The sequence below is a fragment of the Pseudorca crassidens genome, chromosome X (assembly GCF_039906515.1).
Source record: "Pseudorca crassidens isolate mPseCra1 chromosome X, mPseCra1.hap1, whole genome shotgun sequence".
NCBI classification, from domain to species: domain Eukaryota; kingdom Metazoa; phylum Chordata; class Mammalia; order Artiodactyla; family Delphinidae; genus Pseudorca; species Pseudorca crassidens.
The window spans coordinates 79,109,334-79,134,353 of NC_090317.1; the positions used below are offsets into that span (position 1 = coordinate 79,109,334).

Below are 25,020 nucleotides of genomic sequence, written 5' to 3' on the forward strand. Positions count from 1 at the left end.
AGGAGAGAGGGAAATACAGCCCTTAGTCAAGGTGTCACATGCCCAGATGAAAATCAGAGGTTCTATTATTATGGACGGGGGGAAAATGAATAAGGTGGGGGGGACAAGGAGCATCTGATCTGTGTTCTGTGTGACCCTAGGGTTTTCAAATTGTTGGAGCTGCCTATAGAAGGAATGGATTGTCTAGAGAAATAGTGAGAGCTCTGTGACTACGTTGTTCAAGGAAGGCCTAATTGAACACTTGGAAGTGATGTTATAGAAAGCACTTAAGCAGTGGTTGGCAAAGGGACGATAGATGCCTTTGAAGGTCCCTCCCAGCCTGGAGAGTCACATGTGCTCAGGTCCTACCCACATTGGTCTGTGAGTCCCACTGGCTGTATGTGAATCATTTGTCTGCCGTCTGTGCCAAGGGCTTGGCTTCACTGAAAATGCCCAAATACATACAGAGAGCTCCAGATAAAATTCTATTTAACCCCCAGAGATCAGGGATGGGGCATGGGGGTGGGCAGAGCAGCAATAACTAGTCAAAGCTCTTAATCAGATCTTGATGGTGGTAAGATAGAGCTGCTGGGTGAGTCAGGCAGAGGTTGTTTAAGAGAGAAATGAGACCAGCTCAGGGTGCATTCTGTTACAGGTCTCCAGTTGGGGCATCCCCTAAGCTTCCCCATTGTTCCTCCTTTCTGAGTACAAGCACAGATAACAGGTGCCCTCATGCACTACTGGTGGGAGTGTGAAATGGTGTAGCCATCTTGCACAGCAAATTGGCACTGCTTACATGAAATAAGAATACACGTTACCTGTGCGCCAGATTTCCCACTCCTGGGATATAGCCCCCTAAATTTACTCAGACAGGTACAAGAAAATTCATCAAAGTATTGTTTGTGGAGGGGGGATATAGAAACAAAGTGAGAGTTTATCCTTGGAAGGGTGGACAGGTAAAATGTGGTGGATGACCACACTTAGAAGCAAGGAATCCTGTATCTTAACATCAGAGTGCCATGTGAAAACTATATGTTATCATTAGTCTATACCGTGTGTGTGCGTGTGTGTGTGTGTGTGCACGCACGTGTGTGCCCAGGCACACGTGTATTAGTCAGCTTATTCTGCCACAAAGCAATAACACATTCTGGGTGGCTTAAATAGCAGACATTTATTTTCTCACAATTCTGGAGGCTAGAGATTCACGATATAGATACCAGAAATTTTGATTTCTGGTAAGGGCTCTCTTCCTGTCTTGTAGATGGCTGCTTCCTCCCCGTGTCCTCATTTGGCCATTCCTCTGGTCTTGTGTGGAGACAGAAAGAGCTCATGCGTCCCTTCCTCTACTTATAAGGACGTCAATACAACCAGATTAAGGCTCTACTGTGATGACCTCATTTAACCTTACACCTCCCTAAAATTCTCTCTCCAAATATTTTGGAGATTAACCTTATACCTCCCTGAAAGTTCCCTCAAAGTACTTTGCGGGTTAGGGCTTGAACATATGTATATTAGGGGACTCAATGCATTCCATAACATTCCTCCCTATGCCTCCCACCAAATGCATGTCTTTCTCACATGCAAAATTCATTCATCCCTTCCCAACAGCCCCAAATGTCTTAATGTGCTCCAGAACCTATGTCCAGTCAAAAGTCTCATCTAAATATCACCTAATTTAGGTTTGGATGAGACGTGAGTTATGATTCATCCAAAGGGCGAAATTCCCCTCCAGCTGTGAAACCAGACAAATGATCTGCTTCCCAAGTATAGTAATAGGACAAGCATAGGATAGGCATTCCCTTTTGAAAAGGGAGAAACCAGAAAGAAGAGAGGGATGATAGATCCCAAGAAAGTGCAAAACTTAGCAAGGCAAATTTCATTAGATTTTTCAGACTGGAGAATAATCTTTGGCTGGATGCTTTGGGCAGTATCACCCCCACCCTCACAGCCCTTTGCTGTTGCCTTTCTCCTGAGGCACTAGTCAGGGGAAGCCTGTCCTACTGAAACTGAGGAGGCAACAGCCTTGCCCCCAGGGCCTGTTAGGTCTAGACCCAATGGTGGGAATGGCAGCCCTGATGATCTCTTAATCACCTTTGGTGTCATTCTTTCCTTTACTTGAAGGATGAAGCATGTTTGCAGCTAAGTAACTCTATTGTCCTGCCTTGTAGATTCCAAAAACTTTCCTTTATTTCATCCTCCCTCTGCTCCCCTTGGTCCATGCTGACAGTGCCTGTGCTTGTATAATCCCATCTCTGTTCCTGACTTCTGCTGAGATACCTAATTAAAATAATGAGTAATCTCCTCAAGGAGTGGTTTTCTAGCCACATCCTTGGTGTTCTCTCCAGAAGGTGCTTTATATTTTTTGCAGTATGGATAGAACGAGAATTTTTCAAATCTTCAAGTTCTGGTTCATCTTGCTTAATGATTCTGCTGGTTTCTCTCTCTCCTCTTGCATTTTACTATAAGCAGCTGAGCTTCACATTCACCACTTTGCGTAAAAATCTCCTCAGCTAGATATCTAATTTCATTGCTCACAGGCTCTACCTTCCACAGAAGACTAGAACAAAATTCAGCCAAATTCTTTGCCACTTTATAATAAGGATCACCTTTTCTCCAGTTTCTAATGACACGTTCCTCTTTTCTCTTTGAGACCTCACCAGGAGCATCGTTAATGTCCATGTTTCTACCAACAGTCACTTCAATGCAATATAGGCTTTTTCTAGCATGCGCCTGAAACCTCTCCCAGCCTCTACTCCTCATCTAGTTCCAAATACACTTCCACATTTTTAGGTTTTTATTAAAGTAGTACCCCACTTCATGGTACCAAAATCTGTGTTAATCTGCTCAGTCTTCCACAACAAAATACCACAGACTGGGTGGCTTAAACAACAGACATTTCTTTTCTCACAGTTCTGGAGGCTAGAAGTCCATGGTCAAAGTGCAAGAAAATTTGCTTTCTTGTGAGAGCTCTCTTCCTGGCTTATAGTCAGCTGCCTTCTTGCTATGTCTTCACATGGCCTTTCCTCTGTGCATGTAGAGACAGAGAGGAGGCAACCTCTGGTGTGTCTTCTTCTTCTTCAAAGGGCACCAGTCCAATTGGATTAGGGTCCCACATTTATGACCTCATTTAACCTTAATTACCTCTCTAAAGACCCCCCTCTAAACATACTCACATTGGGGATTAGGGCTTCAACATATGAATTTTGGAGGGACACGATTCAGTCCATAACGCTCACACTCTCTAGATCTCTCTCTCTCTCTCTCTCACACACACACACACACACACACACTCTCTTTCCCTCTCCCTCTCCTCCTTCCTCTCCTTTTCTCTCCTTAATATACATCAATAATTTACCATTTAGAAGAGCACATGCAACACAATAAATAGGCATTAAGTAGTTTTGAATGGTTGCCTATGTGGGGCGTAAATGGTGTAGGAAATGGGGATAAAAGGGAAGGAAGGCATAAGGAAGGAAGGAAGAGGAATTACACAACAGAGAGGCCTTATCTACAGAGAAAAAAGAGGGTGAAATTTAAAAATATTTGAAATAATGGCTGGAGACTCTCCAGATTCGTCAAGAGATATACGCCAAGTGATTCAGAGAGGATAGACGCATAGAAATCCACACCAAGACACATCATGGTTAATGTCTGAAAACTAGGGACAAAGAATGCCTTAAACAAGTCAAAGAGAAATTACACCTTACCTATAGGTGAAAATAGTTTGAATGACAGTGAATTTCTCATCAGAAAATATAGAGGCCAGAAGGAAGTGGCACAAGATTTTTCAAGTCCTGAAAGAAGAGAACTATCAACCGCAAATACTACATGTAGCAAAAATATCCATCAAGAATGAGGAATAAATTAAGACATTCTCAGATGAAGAAAACTAAGGGAATCTGTCACCAGCAGATCTACCCTAAAATAATAATAGCTAAAGGAATCTTTCCTAAAAGAAGACAACATGGAATATCAGGAAGGAAGAAAAACCAAGAGAAAGAGTAAAAATATAATTAAAATACATTACATTTTCCTTCTCCTGTTTAGTTTTCTAAATCATTTCTGATGGTGGAAGCAGTAATATGGTTCTCTACAAACATAACTCTTATGTAGGAGAAATATTTCAGATAGTTATATTATAAATGGTGGAGGGTAAAGGGGGCAAAAAGGGAGGTAATGTTTCTACTCTTCACTCACCCTAATAAAAAGATGACACAGAAGACTATGATAAATTATGAAATATAATACCTAGAGCAACCACTGAAAAAACTATAGAAAGAGATACACTTAAAAACAGTATAGGTAAAATGTAATTCCAAAACACATTCAATTAAAGATAGGAAGGCAGCAAAAAGGAAACAGAGAATCGAATAAGAGAGAGATCAAATAGTAAACAAAAATTAAATGATACACTTAAGTTCTAACTTATCAATAAGTACACCGGATATAAATGGCCTAAATATTGCAATCCAAATACTGGTCAGCCAAGATGATTAAAAAATATGACCCGTCTATGTGCTGTCTACAAGAATCTCACTTCAAATATAAAGATATAGGTATGTTGAAATAATGAAAGAAGATATACCATGGAAACATTAATCCAAGGAAAGCAGGAATGGATATATTAATATCAGATAAAGTAGACTTCAGAGCAAAGAAAATTACTAGGTACAGAGAGGTACATTAGATAATGACAAAAGTGTCAGTCTGCCAAGAAGACCTAGCAGTCCTAAATGGGTATACACCAACAACAGAACTGTAAAATATGAGAGGCAAATCTGACAGAACCAAAGGAAGAAATAGACAAAGCCACAATTATAGCTGGGGTCTTTAACATACGTCTATCATTTGATGGAACTAGACAGAAAATCAGCAAGGGTATAGAGCTCCACAACACCATCAATGACAGGATCTAATTAACATTTATAGAACATTCCACCCAACAACAGGATACACATACTTTTCAAGTGTCCATGGAACATATACCAATATAGATAGACCATATTCTGGGATACAAAAAAAAATTCTTAACAAATTTAAAAGACAGGAAATACAGTGTGTTCTCTGGCATTAATAAAGTCAAACTAGAAATCAAGAAGTCAGAAAAAATACCAGGAAAAAGATAATAATAAAAAAAATCTAAAATAACGCATGTTTCAAAGATGAAGTCTCAAGTGAAATAAAAATACATTGAACTGAGTGAAAATGAAACATATCAAAATGAAAAATGAACATATCAAAATGGGATGATGCAGAAGCAGTGGTGAAAGGGAAATTTTTAGCACCAATGTTTACTTTAGAACAGAGGAAATGCCTCTAATTAATAATCTAAGCTCCTACCTCAAGAAACTAGAAAAGAAGAGCAAAATAACACCGAGGGAAGCAGAAAACAGGAAATAATACAGATAAGAGCAGATATTGATGATTAAAAACAGAAAGAAAAGTAGGGAAATCAATGAAACAGAAAGCTTAATGTTTGAAAAAATACATAAAATTGAAAAACCTCTAGCAACCCTAACCAAGAAAAAAGAGAGAAGACACAAATTACAGACATCAGGAATGAAACAGAAAATGTCACTACCAACCCCACAGACTTCAAAAGAATAGCAAAGGAATACTATGAACAACTCTACTCGTGTAAATTAAACAAGTTACATGAAATGGACCGATTCTCAAAAAACACTACCACAACTCACCTGATATAAAATAGATAATTTGAATAACCCTGAAACTATTTAGAAAATTAAATTTGTAAAGTAACAACCCCCAAAAGCAGAACCTCCATGCCCATTTGGTTTCACTGGAGAATTCTAACAAATGGTTAAAGAGAATTAACCCTATTTCTTAACAGTCTCTCCAAAAAGCAGAAGTGGAAAGAACACATCTCCATTTATTTTATGAAGCCCTTAATACCCTGAAACAATTTCAGGCAAAGACAATACAAGAAAATTATAAATTAATATCCTTCATGATTGTAGATGTAAAAATCGTTATCAAAGTATTAGCAAATAGAATTCGGCAATATATTAAAAAAGAATTGACACCATGACCAAGAGGGGTTTATTCCAGAGATGCAAGGTTAGTTTGTTATTCAAAAATCAATCAATATTATTTATCATATCAAAAGGCTAAAGAAGAGAAATCGCATGACTATGTCAATTGATACAGATAAAGCACTTGACAAAAGTCAGCACATATTTATGATAAAATCTCTTTTAAAAACTAGGAATGGGGGTGGGGGGACTTTCTCAACTTGATAAAGTACATCTACAAATACCCTTCAGCTAGCTAACAATACACTTACTTGTCAAAGAATGAATGCTGTCCTACATAGATCACGAGCAAGGCAAGGATGTCCACTCTCAGCACCGTTAGTCCATATAGCACTAGAGGTTTTAGGCAGGACAATTAGGCAGGAAAGTAAATAAAAGGCGTACAAGATGGAAAGGAAGAAATAAAACTGTTTTCGTTTGCAGATAACATGATTTGTCTATGTAGGGAATCCTGATAAGTCAAAAACAAAACAAAAAACCAAAAAACTCCTACATCTAATACGTGAGTCAGCAAGATTGCAGAATGTAAGATCAGCATTAAAAACAAATAGCAAATATGCATGTGGAAACTATAACTACAAAACATGAAACCACTTACAAGCACTCAGAAACATGAAATACCTAAGTGAAACAAAGATTTAACAAAAGATGCATAGGACTTTTATGCTGAAAACTACAAAATGCTAATAAAACAAATCAAAGGAGATCTAAATAGAGAGAGACACTGTATCCAGGGTTTGGAAGATGAGTCAATATAGTAAAGATGCCAATCCTCCCAAACTGACGTACAAATTTAATAAAATTCCCATCAAAATGCCAGAAAGATTTTTGGTAGATATAGACAAAATTATTCTAAAATTTATATGGCAAGGCAAAAGAACTAGAATGGCCAAAAGTATTTTGAGATATAAAAATAAATGGGAGAAATCACTCTTCCTGATTTCAAAGCTTATTATATAGCTACAGTGATTAAGATTGTGTGATACTGGGCTTCCCTGGTGGCGCAGTGGTTGAGAGTCCGCCTGCCGATGCAGGAGACACGGGTTCGTGCCTCGGTCCGGGAAGATCCCACATGCCGCGGAGCGACTAGGCCCGTGAGCCATGGCCGCTGAGCCTGCGCGTCCCGCAACGGGAGAGGCCACAACAGTGAGAGGCCCGCGTACCACAAAAAAAAAAAAAAAAAAAAAAAAAAAAGATTGTGTGATACTGACAAAGGGACAGACACATAGGTAATTGGAACAAAATTGAGAATCCAGAAATTGACCCACACAGTATGGCCAACTGATTTTTGACAGAGGTGCAAAAGTAATCCGACAAAGGAAGGACAGTCTTTATAGCAAACGGTACTGAAGCAATTGCATATCCATAAGCAAAAAAATAACATAGGAGAAAATTTGCAGACCCTAGAGCTTAGTGAAGACTCTTAGACATGACACCAGAGCATTATCCATAATATATATATATATATATTATGAAGTCCTATATATATATATATAGGACTTCATCAAAAAAACAGTTTTAAGTGTTCTGCTAAGGACCTGGTTAAGAGGATGAAAAGGCAAGCTAATAAATGGGAGAAAATATTTGCAAACCTCATATCTGACAAAGCACTCATATCTAGGACACATAAAGAGTTCTCAATACTCAGCCCTGAGTAAACAAACAGTCCAATGGGCCAAAGACATGCACAGACATTTTTTGGAAAAGGACATACAGATGGCAAATAAGTACATGAGAAGATGTTCAGTATCACTAGCCACTAGGGAAATGCAAATTAAGATCACTTTGAGGTATCACCATATACCTTTTAAAACAGTTCAAGCAAAATGGCTGGCTGCATAGAGGAACTAGATCACTCATATATTGTTGGCGGGCATGTGAAACGGTACAGCCGCTCTGGGAAACAGTTTGGCAGTTTCTCAAAAAACTAAGCATGGGGCTTCCCTGGTGGCGCAGTAGTTGGGAGTCCGCCTGCCGATGCAGCGGACGCGGGTTCGTGCCCCGGTCCGGGAGGATCCCGCATGCCACGGGGCGGCTGGGCCCGTGAGTCATGGCCACTGGGCCTGCGCGTCCGGAGCCTGTGCTCCGCGGCGGGAGAGGCCACAGCAGTGAGAGGCCCGCGTACCGAAAAAAAAAAAAAAAAAAAAAAAAAAAAACACTAAGCATGCAATTACCACACAAACCAGCAATTGCAGTCTTGGTCATTTATCCTAGAGAAATGAAAACTTACGGTCACACTAAAACTCGTAGTTGCATATTCATAGCAGCTTTATTCATAATCGCCAAAAACTGGAATCAGTCCAGATGTCCTTCAGTGGACATTGTTTAGACTTGTCAGTGCATGGTGATAATAAAGAGCAGACCAACTTTAATTGGTTCTTTTTTTTTTTTATTTCTCTGCACACAATGCACCTCTTTATTTTCCGCACCTGAGGTGGACTGCTCTCACTGCCCGGCCCTTGGTAAACCACTGCTGAGAGGTAACAGTGGTACCGTCAAAGGCTGCAGTGACACCGCTGTCCCTCCACTAAAGCATGGGCCGGGCTCCCCGCCAGCCCCTGAGAAACTGACTTCAGAAATAGCAGTAAATAGAGGCTATTTCTGAACTCCATCTTCATAACCCTGCTTCTTTCTCATAACGAGGAGTCTTAGCCCTTCTGCCCCTTAGTCAGGGTCCCTAGTCCTTGCCATTTCTTGCCACAGTGGACAATAGGAAAAGGCTCCAAAACACCTTGGATTGTGGCCTCCCTGGCCCTCATACCCAAAGGATAAAGCTGCCATTTTGCTGGTGACAGCCTTACTCCTGAAGAAGAGGAAATACCACGGTGCTTTTGAGGAAGACTTTGTGCCTTTGATTTTCCAGTTCCAGGCAGCACTTTAACTGTGACCCCACCAGGTGAAAACCTTTGGTTTATTTTGACTTAATCTGGGATTGCAGTGTCCCCTGCCCGACAACATGGGGTTGTCTATAAGCAGAATTGGACATGGATGGAGGAGGGAGGATTAGATAAAAGGCACTCATCCAAGCAGGGAAAGATGTACTATGTTGATTTCTATGAAGTGTCAGTGAGAGAGACCTCTCACCCCTGATTTCATTTAGTAGTAGTCGCTAGCATCTTAACTGAATTGATCACAAATTAGGAAGTCTTGGGCCAGCCCTATAAAATGCCATTATTCATACTGACATTATGAGGTGACTTATGTTAATGATTATTATTATAGTCTTAATAAGTGGTAATATACCTTGCTACTCATGCTAGTACATGTGCACACATGCATATGCACACACACACACACACACACACACACACATTATACACACATCCTACCCATTGTAGGCTCTTTATAACAAAATTTAAACCACTGTGGTAAAGGAGATAACCATAGCAGAAGAGTTGGGCAGTGTGGGGAGGGATAGGTACTATCATTGGTTGACTGCTCACCACGTGCCACATACTCTGCTTGGGGACTTTACATGTCTTAGCTCATTTAGCCCTCAGCAAAGAACCTGTAAGGTAAGTGCTATTATCATTCCTGTGTTACTGATGAAGAGACCAGGGCTGAGAGAAGTGAAAAGAGATAATCCGATTATGTCACTCCTGCTGCTTAAAGTTCTACAATGATTCCCCCTTCTCCTGAAGATAAAAGTACTCGCTCCTCATCTCAATCTCCAGGTTGTGTTCTGGCAACTTCCCTAGTTTCATCTCAGACAACTCCCACCACACACACACACACACACACACACACACACACACGCGCACGCACACGCGCGCACACACACACACACACACACACCCCCCACTTGCAGTAGGTGTTCCAGCCACACTGACCTTTTTTCAGTTCCTCTAATGTGCCACATTCTTTTCTGTTCTAGGGCCATTGCAAATAGTATTCTCTCTGCCTGGACTGCTCTCCTCTATGTCTACCTGCTACCCACCATCTACCTCCGACCCATTCTCCAGGTCTTAGCTTAGATGTCACATTCTCAGTTTCTCAGGGGAGCTTCCTGTGACAGCCCCCTTGACTACAGTGCCCCTCAGACTATGTTAGAACCCTTTGGTGTGTCCTTCCATTGCATTCTGCATTTCAACCATATTACTTATCACTTAGTTTTACATGTGTTCAGGGTCTGTTTTCCTCATTAGATGAAGATTCCTGTCCACAGGCTGTCCTGTTCTCTGCTCTATCTCTAGCACCTAGTACAGTGGCTGGCACGTGATAAATGTTCCATAAGTATTTGTTGAATGAATGTATCTTCAAGCCTTCTATAATTGGTGCATAATCGGTGCTCAATGAATATAATTAAACTATAAATATAGTTGTTATTCTTATTGTCCAAGGGCAAATAGCTAGTCAGGGGCAGAACCAGGAATCATACCCACGTCTGAATCTAAAGCCCATGTTCCTTTCAAATTATGGCTCTGCCTGCAGAAATGGGTTCTAGGCCTAGCAGTGCCACAAACTGGCTGTATGAGTCAGGGTGAGACACTATATCACTCTGAATCTCAGTTTTCCCATCTGTAAATTGGGGTAGGGCTAGGTGAAGTTTAGACTGCACTGTATGCAATCTAGAGGAAGAGAATAGAAGTCTAGATGGGAGGGGGCTCTAAGTAGTGGATTAACTGACCAGTACAAATCACTATCATCCCTCTGCAAGGCAGTTGAACAGGTATACCGAGAACCCTCAATATGTTTACGCCCCTTAGTCTGGGTAACCCCAGTCAGGCAGTGTGGAGTAGTGGGTGGTGTTAGAGAGCCCTGGGTTCAAATCACAACATCCCATTTACTGCAACTTACCATCCTGAACTCCCAATTTCCTTCTTTACAGATGGGATAATAACACCCATCCTTTTAACCTTTTCTAAGGTAAAAGCAATATAATAACTTGAAAAGAAAATTTTGAATATTGAAAGAAAAATTTCGCCTGTCATCCTACCCACCTTACATAATTCTTTCTGTGGTTCTGTGCCATTGAGGGCCACCTCTTGAGGCAGGAGCCACAGGCAATGCTGAAGAAAGGAGAGAGAATGAACACAGAAGCAGGCTGAGGTCAGAGGCCGGAGGCCAGGGTGTGGAGCAAGAGTAACCATGGGATGGGCTGGGGCAGAGGAGAAAGCCAGCTACTGAGGCAGAATAAAGGAGATGCCTAATCTGAGTAATGGATGATGGCTAGACAGAACCTGAGAACCAGAGAGTAGAGAGTGAGTGGGAGGGCATCAGTGTGCCCTAGAGGGGCTTCCTTCCAAAGTTTTGTGGCTCTTTCACTTAGGCAGGCTTCAGTGGTCTCAAAGATCCTTGAAACTGTACTCTTGCCAATTCCTTTTGTTTAGTCACATGCACGTGTATTTTGAAATTGCAATCCTAGTGTATATACCTTTTCATGGAGTATCTTCAACATTTTCCATGTCACAAGTCTTCATAATGATGCCTTTTAGTGGCTGCCAAATATTCCAATTTTGCCCATAGACCAGAAAGCATATCCCTGTGTATTAACTTTTTGCTTCCTTGACTTATTTCCTTAGAATAAATTGCTAGGTGTGGGATTACTGAGCCAGAGGGTATGCAATTGGGATTTAACAACCAGAAATAGGTTTTATGCTTTCTAGGAAAAGAAATGAGCTGCAGTTCTTCCCGTCTCCTGCCTCTTCTGGAACTGATGAGGGGACCCTATAGAGCTGTGTGGTCCAATATGAGAGCCATTATCCCCATGTGGCTGTTTAAACTTAATTTTAATCAACTGAGTAAAATTAAATAAAATTCAAAATTCAGTTCCTCGGTTGCACTAGCCATATTTTGAATGCTCAGTAGCTTCATGTGCCTAGTGGCTACTGTATTAGAAAGCATAGATACAGAAAATTTCCATCATTGTAGAAAATTTATTGGATAGTGCTGCTCTAGAGTTTCTCAAGAGGTCATGGTTGGCATCTTGGGTGGGAGTTATTTGTGATGTGGGACTTTCCTGTGCATTGAGAGGCTGTTTAGCATTTCTGGCCCATATCCACTAAATGCCAGTAGTGCTCTCCCTTGAATAAATCTAACAGCTAAAACCTGCCCCATGTTTTCAAATGCTCCATCAAGGAACAAAATCATCCCCATTCAAGACCCACTGAGCTTTTAGCTTAGAAGAAAGAATCTCCTGCCTTTGTGGGGACGGCTTCAGGCTGCCTCTGCCTGAAGAGAGGGAAGCTTAGAAAGATGGCTTAACAAGATAGCCCTGGCTCAGAGCCTAACTCTGTACTCCATTTCTCTAACTCTGTACTCCATTTCCCTAACTCTGTACTCCATTTCCCTTTTCCTGCCTTCTCCTGCTGGTCTGTTTCCTCCTTTGGGGGAATGGCAGGAACAAGACCCTGCAGATGGAAAAGATCAAGACCCGTTTGAAGGCTGAGTTTGAGGCCCTTGAATCAGAGGAGAGGCACCTGAAGGAATACAAGCAGGAGATGGACCTCCTGCTACAGGAGAAAATGGCCCATGTGGAGGAACTCCGACTGATCCACGCTGATATCAATGTGGTATGTGGCTGGCTGCCTGAAGCCTATTTCTGGGCCCTTTGAGGAGGAATAGGCAGTGGTGAGTGCTGTGGACTCTCCTTGAGATATGGCTGTGGCCGATTTGGGGGAGTAGGCATCAGGCTATGGTGAAATGGAAGAATCCAGGAGTTCTGAGATCCAGCCCTGGCTCTGTCACTGATCGACTGTATATCACTGGACAAGTTCCTTCTTCTCTCAGGGCCTCATTTTCCTTTTCTGTACCATGAGAGGAATTCAGTCACCTCTGAGGTCTCACTCAGCACTGATGTGCTCTCATTCTGGGAGTCTAGAAGTTGAGAGCTAGCCTTGGGGAAAAGCAGAGCAGGCAGGTGCCTTGGGGATCTAACTTAAATTTAGGGCTCCAAAGCTTCCAACTAAGCCAAACAAACCATCTCTGCCAGCCTACCCAACTGGGGCTCCCTCATTACAGTCTCTCTTTTGGAGACCCTTGGAATGTGGGGAATGAACTGCCTGCTATGGTGATAAGCCCCCCACTTTATAGAGTTATTAAAGCAGAGTCTGAATGATCACCTGTCTGGGCTGCAGTATTGGTGATTCCTTCACCAGGAGGGAGGTTGGAGGTGCTGACCTGTAAGGCCCTTTCCAACCCTTAGAGCCTATGATAATGAGAATTTTTTTTTAAAATCACGTTTGAAGGAGCTAAGTTTCTATTCTTGGGAGACTCATTTCTGTGGCAATATCTACTTCCTGATATTGCCAGGCCTAGGGTCTTAAAGGAAATATGAATGCAATTTGGACAGTAGTTACCTGGGATTGTCTGTGTCACAAGATCACAGGATATCAGGGTCTCATGAGGAGTTGGCAGTTCTGCTGCCAGCTAACTAAGGATAGAGAAATAAACAAGGTATTAGTCACAGAGGGGCTGAAAATCTGGGCCAGTGGATCTCCAACTTGAACATGCCTCATGAGTCACCTAGAGGGCCTGTTAAAACACAGATTGTTGGACTTCACCGCAGAATTTCTGATTGCTTATATCTGGGGTGGTGCCTGAGAATTTACATTCCTAATGAGTTCCCAGTTGACGCTGATGCTGCTGATCTGGTAACTGCATTTTGGGAACCACTGATCTAGGAGAAAAGCCACTGGTCTGGGAGGCAGAAGCCCTGAGTCTTTATGTAGTCTTTGCTCCTAGGAAGCATTTCTCTGAGGAAGTTACTTCTCTCTGAGTCTCAATTCTCTGATCTGTAAAATGGTGGTGGGGTGCACTACATGAACTCTAAGGGCCATTCCAGCTCTAAGATGCTATATTTGAATAATAACTACCACTAATTGAGCCTTTACTCTGTGTTAGCCCCTGTACTGAGCGCTTATATGAATTCAATCGTTGAATCTTCACCAAGATTATATGAGGTAGGTATGAATGTTACCACCATTATACAGATGAAAAAACTGAGGCTTGACAAGAGTCACATAGAATACATAGTGGGTTGAGGACTTGATCACAGATTGGTTTGGCTCTGGAGCCTGTGCTATTATCCACTCAGCTGTACAGCCTCGCTGAGAATCTTGGAGTCTTTTCTCTGTGCTTGCCTCACTCTGTGTTCCAGATGGAAAACACCATCAAACAGTCTGAGAATGACCTAAACAAGCTGCTAGAGTCTACCCGGCGGCTACATGATGAGTATAAGCCGCTGAAGGAACATGTGGATGCCCTGCGCATGACTCTGGGCCTGCAGAGGCTCCCTGACCTATGTGAAGAGGAGGAGAAGCTCTCCTTGGAGTAAGCTGCCTGCCTCCTGTCCCTGCAACATACACCACAGACACACACACACACACACACACACACACACACACACACACACACACACACACACGTATATATATACACACGTATATATACACACATAAAGCCTGGTCTGAAAGTCAGGGTACCCAGTCCTAGCCCCAGGCCTGTCAGTGGCCGACTCATTGCATGACCTTGGGTAAGTCTCTGTGTTGGGCTGTTAGATGATTAGACTAGAATTACTAGATGGCTTTTAAAGTTCCTTGTGCAATTTTGACAATACAAGACTATGTCTATGACCCTTTGTGTGTGTATGTGTCTGTGACTCTTAAGAGGTCACTTTCCAAGTCAAGGTCTAGAAGGGGTGTCCAGAAACCTTGAACACACAGAAGGGTGAGCTTTCATGGCCTCCAGGGGCTAGCCTGGAACTTTATCTTAAGACCCAGAGTTAAGAACTAGGCTTACTTTACAGAGACACAGAGCTCATTTCAGTAGAAGGAATACAAGGGAACATACTTCCTTAAGGTAGAGCAGGCTGCCTGTGGAAGTGGTGAGCTTCTTATTCCTAGAGGTATGCCAGCAGAGGCCTGAGAACACTTAATAGGAATACTGCAAAGGAACATGGGATGGAGGGCAGACAAATGCCCTTTGAGGACTTGGCTAGCTTTGGGATTTTTTAAATTTTTCTGGGCCTGTCAGAGCCAAGGAGCAGGAGGAGTACCCTTCCCAACACACAGTGGGCCTGGTACCCAGGGAAAAGAGCCTTGGGCTGGAGAGGGTGCAGGAACTTCCTACAGTGAGCCACAGCCTAACCCCCTTCGTTCTGTAGCATGGAGTCCTTAAGAGGGGCAAGGTTCTCCTTGCTTTCAGAATGATCCAGCTAATGTCTCTCATCTCCAAAGTTACTTTGAGAAGCAGAAAGCAGAGTGGCAGACGGAGCCTCAGGAGCCCCCAATCCCTGAATCCTTGGCCGCCGCAGCCGCTGCCGCCCAACAACTCCAAGTGGCTAGGAAGCAGGACACTCGGCAGACAGCCACCTTCAGGCAGCAGCCCCCACCTATGAAGGTGAGTGAGCTGGGTATGGACTGTGGAGGAAGCAAGGTATCCTCAAGCCGCCCCATGGAAGGTTGGGTCTGGGGCTTTGGCCTTACTTATTTGGGGTCTTCCTAAAACAGCCTTCGCTTGGGACACAGAGGAAGGGGTGGTGTGTATGTGTGCTATAGTAGAGCCACTGGTCTTGTTGCCTCATATTCCCAGAGAGGTTAGAATGCAGGGAGATTGGCAGGCTCTGCTAAAGTATAATTTTCAGAAAGTTAGAAACGTGACTCGGACAAATATATAGTGAATGTGTGTCATTAACAAGGGAGCCAGCAGCATCACAAAGCTGGTTCCAGAAGCATTAGAGGAACGGATAATTATATAGTCAAGAAAAGAAAGGAATGCCAAAATAAGTTTGCAATGTTAAATCCAGAACTGGTTAATGTCCTACAGGAAAATAATGTCCTACAGGTTAATGTCCTACAGGAAAATAAAACTGTAATCTTTAGGATTACCTTTTCTTTGTAACAAAAATAATTTGCATCTCTACTGGGCAAAAGCCATTTGTGCCTTATCAACATTAAGTCACAGCATCTGGGCCCTGATCAATAGTAAATAGTCAAATAGTATACTATTTAATGGAAAAGTATTTATAGCCAGTGGAACAGAATAGAGAGCCCAGAAATAAACCCACTCACCTACGTTCAATTAATCTTCGACAAAGGAGGCAAGAATATACAGTGGAGACGAGAAAGTCTCTTCAGCAAGTGGTATTGGGAAAGCTGGACAGCTGCATGTAAATCAATGAAGTTAGAACACTCCCTCACACCATACTCAAAAGTAAGCTCAAAACAGCTTAAAGACTTAAATGTAAGACATGATACCATACAACTCCTAGAAGAGAACACAGGCAAAACATTCTCTGACATAAATTGTACCAGTGTTTTCTTAGGTCAGTCTCCCAAGGCAATAGAAATAAAAGCAAAAGTAAACAAATGGGACCTATTCAAATTTATAAGCTTTTGCACAGCAAAGGAAACCATAAACAAAAATGAAAAGCCAGCCTAAGGAATGGGAGGAAATATTTGCAAATGATGCGACCAACAGGGACTTAGTTCCCAAAATATAAACACAGCTCATACAACTCAATAACACAAAAACAAACAATCCCATCAAAGAATGGGCAGAGGACCTCAATAGACATTTCTCCAAAGAAGACATACAGATGGCCAATAGGCACATGAACAGATGCTCAGCATCACTAATTGTTGGAGAAATGCAAATCAAAACTACAATGAGGTATCACCTCACACCGGTCAGAATGGCCATCATTAAAAATTCTACAAATAACAAATGCTGGAGAGGGTGTGGAGAAAAGGGAACCCTCCTACACTGTTGGCAGGAATGTAAATTGGTGCAGCCACTACGGAGAACAGTATGGAAGTTACCATATGATCCTGCAATCCCACTCCTAGGCACATATCCAAGGGAAAACTCTAATTCAAAAAGGTACATGCACCCCAATGTTCATAGCAGTACTATTTACAATAGCCAAGACATGGAAGCAACCTAAATGTCCATCGACAGATGAACGGATAAAGATGATGTGGTACATATGTACAATGGAATACTACTCAGCCATTAAAAAGAATGAAATAATGCCATTTGCAGCAACATGCATGGACCTAGAGATTATCATACTAAGTGAAGTAAGTCAGACCGAGAAAGACAAATACCATATGATATCATTTATATGTGAAATATAAAATATGATACAAATGAACTTATTTACAAAACAGAAACAGACTCACAGACATAGAAAACAAACTTATGGTTACCAAAGGGGAAAGGGGGTGGGACAGGGGTAAATTAGGCTTTTGGGATTAGCAGATACAGACTACTATGTATAAAATAGATAAACAACAGGGTCCTACTGTATAGCACAGGGAACTATATTCAATATCCTGTAATAAACCATAACAGAAAAGAATATCTATCTATCTATCTATCTATCATCTATATCATTTTGCTGTATACCAGAAGCTAACACAACATTTTAAATCAACTATACTTCAATTTTTTAAATAAGTAGTAAATAGTCAAACAAAGAGACATTCTCCTAGGGCAAGGGTCAGCAAACCAGAACCCATAGGCCAAGTGTGACCTGCTCCCTGTTTTTGTAAATAAAGTTTTATTGGCCCCCACACATGCCTGCTTGTTTATGTATTGTCTATAGCTTCTTTTATGTAAGGCAGTTAGAGCTGAGTAGTTGCAACTAAAATCATATGACCTGAAAAGAAAGTCCAAAATATTTACTATCTTGGCCTTTACAGAAAAAGTTTATTGATACCTGTCCTAGAGAATTAAATAATCCTTGAGTGAGCCTGTTAGACCATGCTCCAGTATAATGCTTAATGAATATGCAATTCACATTTTGCCTTATTGCCAAATTTTGGATATTTTTCCTCAGTACCCCTCTTTGACTCTCACCCCCTTATATCCTTTGCATCCCTTACATCCAGCACAGATCTTGCTACTTGGGACTCACTGCTTGGGTCTTGCTCCTTCCTGTTGGGAAATCGCAATTGCTTGTGGGGGCCCCTGGGAAAGATGAGCCATGGCCTAGAAGAATCTGACCACTAACTTGCTTTGTCTTGTGCCCCCCACCAGGCCTGCTTGTCATGTCACCAACAAATTCACCGGAATGCACCTATATGCCCTCTGTGCAAAGCCAAGAGTCGGTCCAGGAACCCCAAAAAGCCAAAACGGAAGCAGGATGAATGAAAAGAGGGAGAACACTTAGAGCTCTGCTGCTCATAACCCCTCCCCTTGGCCAGAGTGATTGATGTCTCCATGTGAAACAACCCTTCCCCACCTCTACAAAGTCTCCTATTTAATGTGATGGAAGCACAACCCCTCTCTCACTTTGCTCTTATTTCTTTTTGCTCTTGGAGTTTCTGGTTTAGGAAGAGATGTGGTTCAGGTGCTAATGACAGTTGTGTCTAAAGATCCCTTCTCTCTCACCCACATTTCAACCCCTGCCCTTGTTTGGAGCTAAGGGAAGGGCGGAAGTCCCAGATGTGATTCTCTGTCTCTTGTGCCTGAGGCCTGGGGCCTAAGGCCTGAGGGCCTGGGGAGACCCATATCTTGTTTCAGGTGAAGGCTCCAGTGTGCCCCCTCCCTGTACCTTTGCCTTAGGCTCTGAAGGGACAACAGTCTTCTTGCTGGACTTTTCAATAGGCTTGGTGCATTTATCTGCCCCACCCGCAACCTCATCTCATCCTCAAGGCCCGGAGGTAGCTTGGACAAGCTCTCCTTTTTCATATTCATTTGGGAGGCCTGGCTGTTATTATTGAGCTCACCACCCCACCACCTGGCAGTTTCCCAGATATATTAAAGTTCTCAGGTACCAGGCTATGTGTCTGGGGATCCTAAAATCTGTGGGCTTTTCTCCCATAATAAACCCTAGCTTTTGAAAATCAGTAGCAGATGTTCCCCACAGTGAAATCAGGGAGCCAGACCCCCTCCACAAGTCCTGCCTAACTCGTTGCCTAAGTCATTGGTCTGAGGGTTCTGCTATCGGGGCTGCCTTAGGCTGGAGAGGCCCCAGGCTGACATTTGTGTCGACTTTTGTTCAAAACCATTACTCTGGCACTTACTCAAATGGTATATCTTAGAGGTCAGAGTAGTGGGTTGAGATTCAAGTGAATGCCAATCATTTTACACATGCAGGTAGGTGGGATTTCTACTCCAGTCTCTCTTCTCTAAGGCAGCCTCAGCTCAGGTCAGCTTTTGGCCACCCCTTTTTCTGTGGATTGTGTAGGTGGATTTCCCTCTCAAAAGAAAAGGCACCAGGCTCCCCAAGCCCTACAGCTCTTCCCTCCTCCAAAGCCACATCTCTAGTCAAGTCACTCTCAAACTTAAGGGACAGGGATTGGGGCTGGCTGACTGAAAAAGTGTTAGCTCCTGGCTGGGGAGGGGGGATATTTTTCCTTCCTTTCTTAGCTGTAGTTTTAAGTTGCCACAGCGTCTGTGTGTTCATAATATATAAAAGGTTCCTCTTCTCTTTGAAAGTAAGAGCGTTATGTCTGTACAAATCCTTTTAAATAAACATTTGTTCATTGGAGTAAATGCTGACTCAGTGCCTACAAGTACCAGGTAACAGAAAAGATGTAATGCCCTTTCCCCTTCTGGGTAGCTCTTCTTTACTCTTATTCACTCCACCCTACAAGTGAGAAAACCAGGCACACCACCGCATAATAATTTACCCTATTTTTATAATAATTTCCATGTACTCAGTGCCTACTCTGTGTCAAGTCTCTATGTAAGATGCTTTATATAGATGATTGTATTTGGTTTTCAAAACAACCTTTCAAGCTAAGTATTCTTATTGCCATTTTCCAAAAATGTAAACTGAAGCTCAGAGAAGTTAAATAACTTGTGCAGAGTTAAACAGACAGATAGTAAGAGAAGTATCAGGATTTGAACACAGATTTGTCTGGTACCAGAGTCCATTTTTTTTCCTACTTTTTCTCCATGATCACTTTTTTAAGCTTTTCTCCCATTTGGGATGGCTTGATCACAGGAGTAGGTGAAATAACTCTGAACTAGAAATCAGGGACTAGGAATTCAGTGACTGATGCAGGAATGTAAAGGCCTGTTCCCCTATGAGGATACAATAGGGAACAACTCCAAAGGGTCATCCCAGCTTCAGAGCTCCCCATGGGTGGACTGTGGTTTCCGTTAAGACTGAGTTGCAGTTCAATAGCTCCCTCTGTCCAATCCTGCCTCCTTCTCTTCCCTTTTCTTCTACAAGTGTTGATCCCAAGGGCACCCTAATTAATATCCTGAACATTAAACTGTCCCAATGCTTTCCAGAAACACAACAGTTGACAGAAACTTCTCTGTGCTTCAGTGTCCTCATCTGGGAAAATAACAGTACCTACTTCTGGCACTGTTGTGAGCAATGCCAGGCATATAGTAAGCACTCAATGCCAGGCATGTAGTAAGTACTTCTACCCCTTGTGCCTCTGGCACCAGGTAGATTGGATGAGCGGTCAAAAGAAACACTATTTGTCTTAGCTGACATTACTCTACCACCCCAGATTTTGTTCAGCTACAAGTCTGCTTTTAAGGTGGCCTAGACTCACTCTGGGCAAAGGGAGGACACTCAGCTGTGTAACTTGGAGTACACCTTAACCTGTATAGCTCTCAGCAGGTCCCCGTAAAGTATAGGAGAAGTGGTCATTGCTTTGCATCTTTGGCACACTGGAGGTCAGATCTGTCAATTCAGTTGCAGCACAACTAGCCAGGTCAGCTGTTTCCCAGGGAACACCTCTGAATGGGAAGGGAACAATCAAATGTTGAGTACCTATACCTGCCAGCCACTGGGTGGGGTGCTACCATCTCATTTAATTTTTCTGGTTCAGCTATCTGTTGTGAAACAAACCACCCAAAAACTTAGTGGCTTAAAACAGCCACCATTTGTTTGCTCGTGATTCTGCAATTTGAGCAGGACTTGCTGGGAATGGCTTATTTCTATTCCATGTGGTGTTGCCTCAGACAGCTTGGCTGGGGCTGAAGGACCCAAGATGTGTGCTCTCTCATATCTGATACCTCAGCTGTGGTGGCTGAAACAGCTGTGGGCTGGCTGGGCCTCCCACCTCCCTTTGTAGTATTTTACTCTCCAGGGCCTTTCTTTCTCCATTGGGCCTCTCTCTCCAAGTAGAATAGTGAGACATTTTTTTTTATGTGGCAGCAGTCTTCCCAGAGGGTGAAAACAAAAGCTGCAAGGCCTTTTGTGGCATAAGACCAGATGTCATACAGCAAAACTGCTGCTGTACTCTATTGGTCAAAGCAAGTCACAGAGCCAGCCCAGATTTAAGGAGTGGGGAAAAGAGACTCCGCCTCTTGATGGGAGGAGCTGCATGCATGCCAGAGATGGGGGCAATTCTTGGTCGTATTTGCAGACAACCTACCACATCATCCAACAGAAACCTTACAAGGAAGGCATTATGCGTGTCCATTTTTACAGATGATAAAACTGAGGCTCAAAAAGGGTAAAATAGTTGCCCAACAAAACACTAGGAAGGGGCAGAGCCAGGAGGCAAAGCTAGGTCTGTCTGCCTTTAAAGCCTGTGTTTCTTCTGCCTAAGAGCAGTTCTTCAGATAAGTCTGAGACCTGGTTAGAGGAGACTAAAGAAAGGAAGAGAAGGAACAAAATAGAGTAAAAGACGAAGACGAGGCAGGTGAAGGAGAGAGAGATGAAGGAGGAGGAGGAGAGTAAGGGAAGTTATTTGTTATATTGGTAAGATGCTGTAAAGCACCTTCTTCAACATTCTCATTTAATGCTCACATTAATAGCCCTGTACTGTTAGTAGTATTACATTTTATAAATGAGACCCAGAGAGGGGAACTGACTTACCCAAGGTCATTTAGCAGGTTAAGAGCAAAGCCACAACTAGAACCCAGGCCTTCCAATCTGGGAATAACCCGGTTTGGGGCTCTCTTTACACGTTTGACACAGTGGGGATGATTGTATACCTGCTTTGTGACAGATGGGTCGCTTTTACACTGAGGATAGGTGCTCACTCCACAGGGGAAGGCCAGGCAATTTTAGCAATTCTGCTCTTAAGTCCAGTTCCCTGTTACTATTATGCCCCCAGCTTTCCCATAGCGATTATCAGCATCTTTGCAATGATCAACATCTCCCAAGGTGAACTCTGGGAAGGCTGTTAACTCAGGGCCAGGTGCCCTTAGGTTAGGTACTTAACCTCTCTGGGGCTCCAATATCTCATATGTGAGGTAGGAATAGTAGTAGTCCTCTCCTCATGGCATTGTTGTGAAGATTAAATGAGCTAATAATATATGTAAAGTGCCTAGAACAACACTTGAGAAGCATTCTGTAAATGATAGCTATGAGGAAGAAAATGATAATGATTATGACTGGCTTCCTGAGAGGCCAAAGATGATGATGAGGAGGAGGAGGAGGAGGGGGAGGAGGAGGAGGAGGAGGAAGAAGAGAAAGGGAAGGGAAGGGGAGGAGAAGAGTGGGGGAGAAAAGGGAAGAGGAGGCAGAGTACAATAGGGAAGGGATTGCCCCCATGTAAGGCCTCCCTCAGAGGGAGAGTTGATAGCTAAGAGTCATGGTTCCTTTCCTGGAGCTTGATGAGATTCCGAGGCTCTGCTGCCACTTGCCACTGAGTCTGTTTCATAGCTATAAAAAGACACGGGCCCCTCATGGTAACTAGGCAGAAGCCCCTCTTTTCACCACATTCTTTTCTGCTATGGCTGAGGAAAGACCATCCCTAAACAAGAATCCCCCATAAGTGGTCTAGGCTCATGTGCACTTCAGTGGTTTCTGTACTGTGCAGTACAGGGAAATGACACTGACCCAGGAATGAGTCGTTCCTGGGTTCAAATCCCCAATCCTTTGTTTATTAGCAGTGCATTCTTGAGGAAGTTATCAAACTTTTCCAACCTCCAGTTTCCTCATCTGTAAACTGGAGATAATACCTACTGTGTGGGGTTGCAGTGAAAGATTTAAAAACAAAGAAGGTGAGGGTGACCATTCACTGGATGTCCAGAATTTAGTGGGCGCTGTGGGAGGCAGCATAGTGTAGTGGCTAAGAGCGTGGATACCAAAGCCAGAGAGTCTGGATTCAACTCTCAGCAATGCCATTTGCTGACCGTGTGACCTTCAGGGAGCTCATTAACTTCTTGAAACCTCATCTGTACAATGGGGGTAATAACAGAATTTACCTCATTGGATTGTTACTAGGATTAAATGAGATAAGATTTATGAGTTGCACATAGAAAGCATTATCTGAGTGTTTCATAAAGTAAACAAATCAAATCTTCCTACCAACACTCAGTGTCATCAACTTAGAGATGAGAAAATTTAAGCTGGTAGAAGTCAACTGCCTTCAAATTTGGGTCTATCTGACGCCACTAAACCTCAAAAATGCTTGGAAGAGTGTAGTGATGTCTACAATTTATTTTGAAATGCATCAAAACTTAGGTGGATTGGTGGATGGATAGAAGAATAGACATGTGATAAAAGAAGTCCAGTAAAATGCTAACTGTAGGATCTAGGTGCGGGCATATGGGTGCTACCTGTAAAATTTGCTGTATATGTAATTTTTTTTCATAATAAAATATCGGGGCCATAATACATCTACCTGATAATGTTATTTCTCTGCCTAGAAGCCTTGGTTTGTTCCCCAGCACTCGCACTTTCTAATTTGACCTCTTGTATAATCAGCATAGCTCTCACTGACCACCCACCCCCGCCCCCACCATGTGGAATTGGCAGAGCACCGAGCACCGGGTAGAACAGATGATAATGGAGAGAGAGGGAGAGACAGCTCTGCGTTCCTACTTAGGGTGACCAACTTGTCCCAGTTTGCCCAGGACTGCTCTGGTTTTAAAACTGAAAGTCCTACATCCTGGGAAATCCCTCAGTCCTAGGCCCAGCTGTACTGTGAGCCTTCTTTCTTTCTGGTAGTGTTAAGGGCAGCTGTCACCTGTTGTTTCTAATCCACGTCATAGCATGCTCAGGGGCTCTGGGCAGACAGTTTCAGATCTGGCCCTGACCCACTTACCCTGCCATCTGGGCAGGTGCTGCCCCCTGCTGGTGATGGGGTGAACCTGTTACGGAACCTCCCACCACATTGCTGTGCACACCCAGTGCAGAGGCAGTCAATGCCTCCGCCGTTCTCCTCCACACATCACCTTAGTCCTAGCCGTCTGAGCTTGAAATTCCATAACCCTGACAACTCCAAGGGCCTGAGACACTGTCCGTGATCTCTGGGTCCTACTGCCAACCCTGACTCCAGACATTCTTCCACATCCTGACCAAGTAACCACATTGCCCACCAGGAGACCTCTGGGTTCCATCCAGAAAGCAGAGGGGATGCCTCCACAGCAGGAAGGTGGTTATATTCATCCAAAAGGAGCAAGGAACAGATGTCCATACATGGCAGCACCAGGAAAAAGTGAAGAGTCAGCATAGGGGGTCCCCAAGAATACAAATGGCTGTTTATGGGTTCCCAAGAGAAAAGTGCAGAGAAGTGCACTCCTTCTGCCTAATGCTACTCTGGCAGGGCACCATATCCCTTAAAAAACATGGATTGCCAGGACCCTTGATGGCTCTGCTTTTGGTCCGATGCCTTCTAATATATGTCCCTCTGTGACACATGCATTGGAGTGAAGACAGACCTGAAAGAGACACAGTATAATAGCTTCTCTTTATTGAGTGAGCATTTACTATGGTCTAGGCATTGAACTGTGTGCTTCACATAATGCTCACATTTAACCTTCACAGAAGTCCTAAAAGATACGTGCGATTATTTATCCCCATTTTACAAAAATCGGAGGCACCAAGTGTGTTAGGTTTCTTGCCCAAGGTCGTGCAGTGAGTCGCAGAGCTGGGACTCAAACCTAAGAAATCAGGCACCAAAACTCAAGTGCATAACCAGTCTCCCAAAGAGATCCGCAATCTGATTTTCAATGGAAGTGCTCCTGGACACAATCACCATGAACTTCATAACTGACGTGAGTGTCCTCCTAAAGCCACAGCAGGACTGGGCGATGATACATTGGAAAGTATTGTTCAGTGCCCTCTCCACCTCTGTCTTTCTAGCCTATCATCTGCAACCCAGGAATAATCAGAGCC

General features: G+C 43.0%; 1 protein-coding gene across 4 annotated transcripts in view; it reads left to right on the forward strand.

Annotated features, from left to right (window-relative positions):
- The window catches only part of ZC4H2 (zinc finger C4H2-type containing), a 35,963-nt gene extending 16,498 nt beyond the window's left edge, over nucleotides 1-19,465 (forward strand). For 3 of the 4 annotated variants that reach the window (XM_067722557.1, XM_067722555.1, XM_067722556.1), the window contains 4 exons: nucleotides 12,373-12,544; nucleotides 14,131-14,303; nucleotides 15,209-15,371; nucleotides 18,015-19,465. In XM_067722557.1, coding sequence (XP_067578658.1) covers nucleotides 12,373-12,544; nucleotides 14,131-14,303; nucleotides 15,209-15,371; nucleotides 18,015-18,128 — 622 coding nt within the window. In that variant the 3' untranslated portion in view covers nucleotides 18,129-19,465. The remainder of the gene's footprint in view (nucleotides 1-12,372; nucleotides 12,545-14,130; nucleotides 14,304-15,208; nucleotides 15,372-18,014) is intronic. The other variant, XM_067722558.1, reaches the window with a different exon arrangement.
- Nucleotides 19,466-25,020: the final 5,555 nt, after the last annotated feature.